The following is an 11510-nucleotide window of genomic DNA, read 5'->3' as shown; positions in this document are numbered from 1 at the left end:
TGGAGAAATGGTTGATTCTAGGTTTAAAGCAGGAAATACACAATATGGGCCTGGGGTATCTAACAGGGCCAGAAAGTAAGGAGGCATGAAAAACTCACAATGATGGGCCATGTCAAAGGGACACAGGGGCCAACTGAAGAGCTCCTATAGGCCGAAGTGGGAACAATTTGAGCAATACAATAAAGTAGTACTGGATTATAACCCACAGTATGAAATATCCATGAGCCTATACTGATGTAAATATATGACTGAATAAATAAATGAGGGAGCACAGGCACATTTCCAGTGCAGAAGAATTTCAAATAATTTATGTATATACTCTGCCCTCAGGGAGGTGGGGCATAACTTCCCAGCCCTTACATGTGGGATGCACAGTGACTCACCTCCAAATACTGTATTAAATGAAGTAGAGAAACCTGACACACAGTGCCTCAGTCAGGTGATAAGGGTCAACTTCAACCGTTATAAGGCAGCTCAAGACCATGTGCCCTTGTTAGGAGGTGGGGAGAATGACCCTTTCCCTCTGTGATCTTCCTCCTCCAAACACATAATCCCCAGTCTAATCATGAGAAAACATCAGACAAATCCTAATTGACATTCTGCAAAATACCTGAATAGTGCTCCTCAAAACTGTCACAATCATCAAAGACAAGTCTGAGAAACCAGCACAGTCCAGAGGAACCGAAGGAGACATGATGATTAAACGGGATCCTGGAACAGAAAAAGGATATTAAGGAAAAACTAAGGGAATATGAATAAGGCATAGAGTTTAGTTAATAATAATGCATCAAAATCGGTTTATTGTGACAAACACACTATCCCTAATAAGATGTTAATAATAAGGAAAACTGGATGTGATACCCTGAACTAGATCCTGGAACAAAAATGGGCATTAGTGGAAAAATTGGTGAAATCCAAAGAGAGTCTGGAGTTGGTTAACAGTAACGTTCCGGCGTTGGTTTCTCAGTTGTGACAAATGTGCCATGGTGATATAAGATGTTAACAGTGGGGGAAACTGGGTGAGAAGTAAATGGGAACTCTCTGTAACTAACTTTTCAACTTTTCCCCAAAGAAAAGTGTATTAAAGGAAAAAAAAATAACCCGTATTAAAGGAAAAATAAATAACCTGACAACTAAATGGGATCACGGCACGTGGCAGTTGCTCAGGTAACAAGGTAACGTGTATTATGAGTTTCCATTATTTTTTTCCACATGATGGAAATAACTCATCCAGTATTCAGCAATGCCATGGCCCTTAGGTAAAAAATTCCAAACAATAAAAAAATGAATAAAGTAGAAAGTGAAACCTTCCCCACTGCTAAGTCAATATATTATATTCTGGACTTTTCCCTATGCTTATGTAAACATTTATTTAAAAATTTTTACAAACGTGGGGTGACACCCTACATCTCAGTTTGCTTAGAGCTGATAACACTGTGGACTTCCTTTCGTATCAGGGCACATAACTCTACTGTTCTTTTTATCTTTTTTAATTTTTATTTTATATTGGAGTAGAGTTGAGTAACAATGTTGTGTTAGTTTCAGGTGTACAGCAAAGTGGTTCAGTTATACATATACATGTATCTATTCTTTTTCAAGTTCTTTTCCCATTTAGGTTATTACAGAATATTGAGCAGTTCCCTGTGCTATACAGTAGGTCCTTGTTGATTGTCTATTTTAAATATAGCAGTGTGTACATGTCAATCCCAGACTCCCAATCTATCCCTCCTCCCTTCCCCTTGGTAACCATAAATTCATTCTCTAAGTCTGTGCGTCTGTTTCTGTTTTTTAAATAAATTCATCTGTAGCTTTTTTTTTTTTAGATTCCACATATAAGTGAGTGATATGTGATACTTGTCTTTCTCTGCCTGACTTACTTTGCTTAGTATGATAATCTCCAGGTCCATCCATGTTGCTGCAAATGGCATTGTTTCATAGATACAATGGAATATTACTCAGCCATTAAAAAGAATGAAATATAGTGTTCTCCTGAACAGCTGCAATATGGATGTAACAATGGACCATTTCCTTAAGGTCAATAGTAAGGCATTGCCAATTTTCTTCCCACAAACAGTGCTCTAGTGGGCACCCTCCTACACACACCTTCATGCCCACATGTGGGAATTCCTGCAGGACAGACCCCTGGCTGCAGAATGGTGGGCACAGTGGCACATTTAAAACATTGTCTTCCTACTGCTGATCATCCTCTCGTTACCCTGAGAATGAACTGCCTGGCTCTGTCCTTCTCAAAGGCAGAGGGGAGCATATAGCCCCTACCCCTCCCTTCATCTCTTTGGTGACATCTTCCCTGGATCCAGGCAGCCGCGGTGGCCATTGTGACCTCACGGATGTGGCTGGGAAGGGGGGGGACACAGGACACACCATGCGATTGACCAACTGGGACCTCAGAGGACAGAATTGGACATCCTTCTGAGATTCAGGTTGTGTTTGAGATGACAGGAGTCTTGGGGATTTCTCAGCAGAGCTAGGGCAGTGGGCAGGGAGAGGGTGTGTGACATTTCAAAAGTCGTAATCTGAAACCATGATTTTATATTTGAAAATGACAATAAAAGAATTTTACCACACAAAGCATCCATTTATTGTTCAGTTCTTCAACAAATATTTGGATTTCTTTTATGTACTGATTATTCAGTGCTAGGATGGCCTCAGTGAACAAAATTAAGTTCCTGATCACACAGAACTTATATTCTCCTTGGAGACAAACAATAAACTCAATAAGTATGAGTTAGTAGCAAGTGCTGCATTATTTAGGGTAACAGGTGGCTGCTAGAACCCAAAATCCCAACATTTCTGGTGGCCCCCGCAGTCCTCCGACTCCAGAGCAGACCAAACGTCCCATCCCAGAACTCCGAGGGCCTCCTCTTTGCAGGACGCCTCACCTGTTTCTGTGATGATTTGACTCATACCCATCTCCTCCACTAAACCGTAAGGCCGAGAACTGCTTTCTCCTCTGCAGCCACAGGGGCCTCCTTTCAGTTCCAAACTTTTTCCTGTCCCCCTGCCGAGTCCTCAAACCAATGGGCTGCTCCCGCCAGCCAAGTCTCGGCTCACATGTCCCTTCCACCGAGCGGAGTCCCTGAGTGACCGCTCCCTCCCCAGCTGGGAGACCCACATGGGACAGATGTTGGCACACCTGGCTCCTTCTTCTCACTCAGCTCTCAGCTCAAATACTGCCTCCTCAAGAAGGCCTGTCCCCAGCATCCTAAACTAAACCTCCAGTCAGCTGCTGTCATATCAACTGGTTCTACGCACACTTGTAATAAAATTCAAAGCCTTTTGTTCAGTTGTTTGTTCACTTGAATAATGCCGTCTGTCCCAACTAGAATGTAAGCTTCTTGGGGGCAAGAACTTTGACCTCTCTTGCTCATGCTGTAATCCCACCGCCTAGAAGAGTGCCTGGCACAGAGTAGATGCTCAATAAAAACCTGAGTGAGGGAGGGATCTGGCCTGGGTGTCTCAAATTCCTCATCAGCAAAATAGGGTAAATTCCCATCTCTGTCATCTCATGGGGTTCCTCCGGGATCATGTAGGTTATCTTCAAAAAGTACTAAGTGTTACAAGATTGGGGGTGATAATTTTAAGTCAGTCTAGACATGAGTCAATAATCGAGAATTTACTGCTGACCTCCTATGTGCCAAGTGCAACATGCTTGTAACTTACTGGACTTCAGCTTCAAATTCATGGTTTTCCCACCTTGCTGTGGGTTGCAGGGTGGGGTCCTGGAAGTTTCTGGGTGCACCCCCTCTGGGTATTAACTATCCACTGGCCCCGTTCTCCTTCCTAAGAACCACAGCTTTATCCTCAGAGGCAGGGTGCTCTCATGGTAAGGAAAGTGATCAGAAGAAGTTGCTGGGTGGGGGTGTCTGGGAAAGCTCTTTATAGAGTTATAACTCCTTTGCCCCCCGCCCCCTTTCTTCTTCTTCATTTATTCTTGCACAGTGGATAGAGCTGAATTTCCAGCAGGGCCGAGCCTAGCCCTTAATGTGCCTTTGTTCAAATTAGGAAAGACTTCCACTGTGAGCAGTCTAATTAGAAAAAGATAGCTCCCATGGGCAGAAGCATGCTTATGGGTGCTGGGCCTGGCCTGCACCATTCAATCCCCTGGCTGAGAGCTTTGAGCAGTACACGAACTGCACAACCGTCCATGGCAGCCCTGATTTTGGACTGCGAGGCAACCTTGAGGATGGAAAGTACTTGCCTAGGGCAGAGGCGAAAGATAAAAGAAGTCTGGGCCCTTGTTAAGGGTGGAGTCCCTATACCAGCCCTGGAAGGCCTTCCTCCTGACTTTCCCCGGCACCCCCCCCCCTTTTTTTTTAATCTCCATAATTTATTTTGAAATAACTTCGAATTAGAGAAAAGTTGCAAGAACCATACAAAGAACTTCCCTTCATCCAGACTGGTCAATTGTTAACATTCTATTCCATTTACTCCACTCCCCCTCCCTTCCTCCCTCCCTCCCTCCCTCTCCCTCTTTCTCTATGTAGATACGCACCCCTTGTTACTGTTCTTTTTCTGAATCACCTGAGAGCAGTTGGCAAACATGATACCCATTATCCCCAAATACTCCAGCGTGTGGATCCCCCAAACAAGACACTCTAATGATCATCGAAATCACCTCTGACTTCTTCAATGAAACAAAACTTCTATGCCAAAGTCACTTCTTTTGGTTTCCTGTTATAGTTAATGAAATCGAATTCTAACCGCTGCCCTCTTTATCCCTAAAGTTCATGGGGATGTGGGAAAGGTTAGACGAAGCTGAGAGTGGTCTGGCCCTGTCTCGCCCCCCTCCGCCACAGTCTCTGCTCCTCCGCCTGGGCCTCCTTTTGATTCCTTACACCTTTCAAGCACCTTTCAGCCCCAGAACCTTTTTTTCTTTCAATTGAGGTAAAATTCACATCATGTAAAATCCAGCCTTCTAAAGTGAAAATTCAGTGGCATTGAGTACAATCACAACGTTGGGTAACCATCGCTACTCTCTGGGTCCCAAGCATGTTCATCACCCCAAAAGGAGACCCTGCCCCCGCTGAGCAGCCGTTCCCATTCCAGCCGCTTCTAGGCACCCACCCACCCATCTCTGTGTCTCTGACTCTCCCTCTCTGGACATTTCACGTGAGTGAAATCACACACACGTGCTGCCTCTGATCTTCACAACAGCTGTTCCCTCTTCCCAGATGCTTTTCCCACCTCCCATTCTGACTCATCCTCCTTAGGAGGCTTTCCTAGGGCCTCTCCTGAGGTCAAGCACCACCCCCCCCAACACGCATTCTCATAAAAACCTGAAGTTCCTCTCCTCGGCACTTTTCACAATTATAGTTACTCTGCGTGGTAATTTCATTCACGTTTCCTGTAGTTAGACTGTAAAGTTTATTAGGCAGGAACACGTCTGCCTTGTTTATCACTGTGTGCTGGGGTCTCGCCAGAACCTGGCATATAGCAGGTGTTCAGTGATGCTTTGCAAACTGACTGACTAAGTGAAGGAGCGAGTGAGTGTCCTTACAGGGAAGTCACCTCGTCTCCCCTCCGCTGATGACCCGGAGGCCCACACGCATCACGTCCCCGCCCTCCTTCAGCGAGGGCCTCCCACATGCCCATATATGGACATGATGCAGGCCGGCTCTGGCCCTCTTCTGTGACGTCCAGGCCTCTGTGACCTTACAGTGAGCAGGGCCCCTGCCACACCTATAAGAGGCCCAGGGGTCAGCCCCTGGCTCACAGCCCACAGAGTTCCACCTGCTCACAGGTTGGCTGGCTCAACCAAGGCGGCATCCCCTGCTCTGAGCATCCAGGCCGATTCCATCCGTCACCATGGCCAGAAACAGATGCCGCAGCCCGAGCCAGAGCAGATGCCGCCGCCCGAGGCGCAGATGTCGCAGGAGGAGACTGTGCTGCCGGAGGCGGAGGAGAGGTGAGGGGGTCCGCTCCGCGGGTGGGGGCCGGGGAGCTGGGGTGGAGTGGGGGTTCAGCCCATGCTGAAGTCTGCTCTCGCCCCCTCGTTCTCCGCAGTGTGCTGCCGCCGCTACACCACCACAAGGTGTGCAAGACAGTAAGCGCCCAGTAGCAAGACCACCACACTCCTGCCTGAAACGCTACCAGCCTTCAAGACCCTCTTGCCACATCTCGAACATGCCACCATTCCGATGAAATGAACAGCAGCCTGCCAGCGAACAATGCCGCCTGTCAATAAACGCTGAAGGAAAAATGTCACTCTCGTCTCTTTACTTTCAGGGACTCAGTGGCGAGGAGGGCTTGGGGACACCGGGAAGAGGGGACGCGAGGGATGGTTGTCGCACGGGATCGTGTTTCCAACTCTTGACTACTCCCAAGTCACAACCCAAATCTGCCTCCCCAGCCACCCCTTTACAGGCCCCACGGCCGTGCTGGTTTCTGAACACACGCTCCCCAGCTCTGTGCTCAGTGGCTTTCCGCTGGCAGCCTGAAATGGGCCACAAACTGGCAAGTGCTACCAATCAAGACTGGCTTGCCACCCCTACTCCCCACCCCCGAGAGCCAGTAAACATTTCCCAGCTCAAGCTCGATTCACCAGCCGTCACTACATCCCACCAATTCCCCAAGGTGCCAGATGCCGAAATTCCCGTTTTTTAAAAGATGGCTCCGTTTGGGTACAGTGAGAGTAACCTGTCCAGACAGTGGTTGAGCTAAGCTTTCATTTAATCCTCGGGTACGACATCACCCCTGGCTGAGGAAACAAGATAACTTGGTCCACTAACCATAGGATACACTGAGATATGCGAAGGTGGTTCACAAAACACTTCCGTCGCCTGGCCTCAGAGAGAGCTGTCAGATCTTTTAACACAAGAGCCTGGGTCACGATCTCATTGCAGACCAAAGCCCAGGGCATTTCAGCAGTGACCAGAACCCTGACCCAGTTGCCTTGACAGGGCCACGCCTTCCATTTATAGAGCACAGGTACTGGGCATTCGCCACTTCCGGGCCTCACACCCAACCTGCGAGGCAGGTATTGACTGCCTCGTCTTTGCAGGTGAGGTCACTGAGCTGGGAGATGAACTTGCTTCCACGACCCAACTACTAGATTGGTTCCACAGCCAGTCAGAAGATGCTGGCAGGACGGCTGAACATGGGCCCCCGGGCAGGCTCCAGCTATGGAGGTTCTGACTTAGCAGGGTCTGGGGGTAAGGCCTGGGCATTCGTATTTTGAGCAAGTGCCCTGGGGGAGCCTGAGGGCACTAATATAAGAGGCCTCTGTATTAGTTTCCTATCACCATTGTAATAAATTACCACGAACTTCATAGCTTAAAACACAAATTTATTTTCTCACATGGGCCTTATGGCGCTAAAAGCAAGGTGCAAGCAGGTTCTGAAGGCTCTCGGGAAGCATAACCTTTCTCCTAGTCTTTCAGCTCCTAGAGGCCTCTGGCTTTCCTGGGCTCGGGGCCCCTCCCTCCGCCTTCACAGCCAGTGGTGTAGCATCTTCAGATCTCTTCCTGTGACCCTCCTGTCTCCCTCTCCCATCTTATAAGGACCCATGTGATTACACTGAACCCACAGTGAATCTTCCATCTCCTTAAGTCACTCACATCCAGAAAGTCCCTTCTGCACGTCAGGTGACAGTCACAGGTTCAGGGCTTAGGGCACAGACATCTTTGGGAGGAGGCATTAATGTGTCTATCACATCCTCCCTGCAGTTGCTATGACTCCGATTCTAGATTTTAATGGGTCATCAAAGTACAGTGAGAGGTGCAGGAGGAGGCCAGAGGTGGAGGGAAGAGGACACATTTGTCCCCGGGGCTGGGGAGGGGGCGGAGGGCCAAGGGCATGGAGTCTGAAGCCCAGCCTTGCCTCTTACTTGCAGGGACCATGAGCAAGTCACTTAACCTCTTCGTGCCTCAGTTAATGAGTAAATGTATGGAATTTCCGGAATTTCTGGCATAGAGTAAGCACAAGATAACTCTGTGGACAGATAAGCCCCACCCCGACCCCTGAGAGACCCCGGCACAGCTGCAAAGGCGGTGAGGAAGCTTCCGGAAGGACTACGTGTGGATTCGCACCAGCTGGAGGGGTTGGGGAATGAGGGCTTGGATTTGGACAAGAAGGCTGGCGCTCTTCTTGTGAGAGTCCCCCCGTTACGAGGCACAGGGACACGTTTTATGGGCGGGGCGAGGGGCGGCTGCTGTGCTCTGTGCTGCTTTCACAGAAGGTGGGGGGACTTATACACACCTTATACACAAGGCCCCAGAGAGCTGCCGACAGACCCGACCAACACTGTTAACAGTAAGAGCAGGAGGGCAGGCCTCAGCCTCCTCCCCCTACCCCCAAGGCCAGCTGCAGCCTCAGCCCCAGCTGCCCCACCCATGAGCATGATGGTCGGATGCTGCCTGAGGAGCCCGAACGAAGGTCTCCGTCCGCAGCAGGGCTCTGGGCAGCAGGGCAAAAGCGAGCACCTGCATCAGGTGCAGGAGCTGAGGCTGGAGGATGTCCCGATCTACGGGAGGACCCACAGAGGCCCTATCGTGACAGACAGGAGCCACAGGTGGGGGGCTTGTGCAGTGCTGGGACCCCACCCTGTCTGAAAGCCCCCCAAGCCCATCCCCACCCAGATTCCCCAGATGGCCCCGTAACTAGAACTTTTTCCAAAAGGCTGCAGAAGGATCGGGAGGAGGAGAAGATGCATAAGGCAGCTCCCAGCCTCCCTGGGCCCACCAGGAAGAGTCGCCTGCCAGGAAGCACCTCGCGAGACCATAGCAAGTCCCCCTCGAATGCCCAAGCCCCAAGTTTGCAAGGAGCCCACAAGATTTTGAGTAAAATGAGCAAAAGTCATTTGCCAGATAAAGCTTGAGATAAGAAACTTGCTGGCCTGTCAGGGTCTCCATTATGCAAACGGCACAAACAAGGCTTCTATTCACCATGGGGTCAGGGGAGGAGGAGAGGGTCAGGGCAGGGGCCTCATCCCTGAGTGCTGTGCTGGTGTGTTACCCTGTGACACTGTGCGTGTCCTCTCACCCGGAGCCATCATGATGCCCAAGGCCACACTACTCCCCCCTTGACCTTTCCATTTCCTTGTCATGGAAACATGATGACAAAAGTGTGAAAATGTGACCCGTTATGAGATGGGAAGCAGGTCTAGCGTGCTCCAGCAAGAACAAGGCCAGCGTAGAGGGAACAAAAGGCAAGGGGCAGAACTGGGTGAGGCCTTGTGGGCCGCTGGGATTCTGAGATGGGACCCTCATTATCACAACAGGGCCATGGAGGCTCACGGGCAGAATCCATTCCTGCCTCTTCCGAGCTTCTGGGGGCTCCTCGTAATCCTTGGCGTTCCTCTGCTGTGGCCGCATCTCCAGTCTCTGCTTCCTGTGTGAAATCTCTCTGCCTCCCTCTTAGAGGGACGCTTGTGGTTGCACTCAGCGTCCACCCAGATAACCCAGGATCATCTCCCTGTCATCTCCCCGTCTCACTCGAGGCAGGGGAAGTTGGCAGTCAGAGTGGAGGGGTGCGGGGAGTGGTGGAGAGGGTCCAGAGACCCAGACACAGTCTTCACCACGTGGCCCCAACCAGCCCTACTGGGACCACACCAGGCAGGGCCGTTAGAACAGAGCCGCACGTGCCTCCTTAATCCCCTCGGAGGCCTTAGTGACCACGAGGCTGGACTAGAGGGGATCAGGCCCGACTCTGAATCCAGGCTCCACCACTGACTAGCTGTGGGACTCTGGGCTGGTTACTCAGCCTCTCTGAGCCTGCTCTCCCTTTGTAAAATGTAACAATCGTACCTACCTCACGGGGTACATTAGCTTCTTTCCTCTCAGCCTACCACAGCCACCGAGGATCTGGGACAATATCTGTATTATACGTCAGAAAACAGATTCCTAGTGCTCAGCAATGACCAAGGAGACTTAACCCCCTCCCGGGCTGAAACTGTGCTGGGTGGGCATGTGTAGCTAGAGGCTGGTGGCCCCAAAAGCTTACAAGCCGCTGCCTTTAAAGGGTGATTTTGGAGAACAGGAGAGAGTGAGTAGGGTTTTCTTTAGTTTTATAAAAGTATAGTGCACAAGTTTTAAGTATGCAGGTCAAGAAGCCAGACATTGCCAGTGCCCCCTGGAAGGCTCCCTCGTGGCTACTTTTCATCACATACTGTCAGCAGCTCTCTTGGGCTGGATACTTCTGGGATGTGGGGAGGAGTCTGTGTGCTCTCCTGCTTCTGGAAATTCTATCCCCAACTCTCATCCCAGCTAAAAGGGGGACTTTTGCCAGGGCAAACAAGGCCAGACGGAGGAGGCAACACAGCAGGGCGAGGCTGCACGGGTGTGGGCCCGGCATTTGGCCTCGATCCTGCCCCGTATGTGGCAGGGGCTCAGTGGGACAGCTGGTAGCCTAGGTTTGAGTTCAGGTGTCGGCTCAGACTCAGGTATCCCAGGGTGACATCCCCTTTGTGATGTCAGCGCTCTGCTTACCACCCTCGCCGGCCCCTCCATACCCCACCAGTGGCCTTTCCTCCCAGTCCAGAGAGGCAGCCAAAGTGGGCAATGGGTTCCCACTGTGCCAAGCTCGGCACGGGCCACGGCCGGGGCCATGAATCCTCCATGAAGAAGTTCGTGGCCTGCGTGAGTCAGGATAACTTCTCCTTGTCGTCGGCGGGTGAGGAGGAGGGAGAGGCAGAGGGAGAGGCGGAGGAGCTCCCGGTGCAGGGCAAGCTGCTGCTGCTGGAGCCTGAGTGGCAGGAGGAAGGTGCCAAAGACGACTCTGTGGCCCAGAAGAACCCCAAGCCCAAGCAGACGCAGTCCTGACCCATGACGTGGCCCGGGCAGAGGTGCCGGTCGCTGTTCCAGAGAGAAGAACTTCAGAAGAGAGTAAATAAAGAGTCTCCAAGGAATCCTCCTCCCGCTGCTCTCCCCCCGCCGCCACACCCCGACCCCGGGCCCGTGGCACCGCGCGCACACGTGTGCGTGTATGCAGGGAGGTTGAAGAGCAGGAGTCACTGAGCCCCGTCCCTGAACTCCAGCCAGAAGCCCTCACAAGGCCCACTCCCTGTGACTTCTCAGCCGCCGTCCCGTGCTGCAGGGGGTGGAGAATGTGGTAGCCTGGGCTAGAAAGTCACCTCAGCCAGTCCCGTCTCCAGGGAAGATTCCTCCCCGAGTCTGAGCAGATGCAGGCTGAGAGCACCCGATGGGACAGTACCATCTCCCTCTGCAAACCCCCATTTTGCTGCTCTAACCATAAACGGTCTTAAAGAGCACAGACTTGGGAGGTCAGCAGACCTGCTTGCAATTTCTTTGCGCTCGCTGTGTGACACTGAGCAAGTCGCTGTCTGTCTCTGAACCTCAGCCTGCCCTTCCTGCCTAAGGGTGACGTTAATAGCTACCCACAGGTCAGCGGGTCGGGAGAAATGACTGAAACGCTGGGTGGGACCGGGCCTGGCACGCAGTGAGTGTTTCACCAAGACGGGCACTGTTGTTGGAGCCACGGTGGTTCCATCCGACTCGCAGGCCCCAGTTTTGGGGGCTGAGCAGGTTGGAGGG

The 11510-nt window shown here is 51.2% G+C and overlaps 1 protein-coding gene across 1 annotated transcript; it reads left to right on the top strand.

The window, feature by feature from the left end:
* Window positions 1-10372: 10372 nt before the first annotated feature.
* Window positions 10373-10778, top strand: PRM3 (protamine 3; the record flags this gene model as incomplete). The annotated part of the gene is made up of 1 exon (XM_079945137.1): window positions 10373-10778. Exon 1 carries the CDS (start codon window positions 10518-10520, stop codon window positions 10776-10778), a length of 261 nt encoding a protein of 86 aa, XP_079801263.1. The 5' UTR covers window positions 10373-10517.
* Window positions 10779-11510: the final 732 nt, after the last annotated feature.

The sequence above is a fragment of the Stenella coeruleoalba genome, assembly GCF_951394435.1.
Source record: "Stenella coeruleoalba genome assembly, chromosome: 15".
Lineage (NCBI taxonomy): Eukaryota > Metazoa > Chordata > Mammalia > Artiodactyla > Delphinidae > Stenella > Stenella coeruleoalba.
This window is presented reverse-complemented; position numbering and strand designations above follow the sequence as displayed.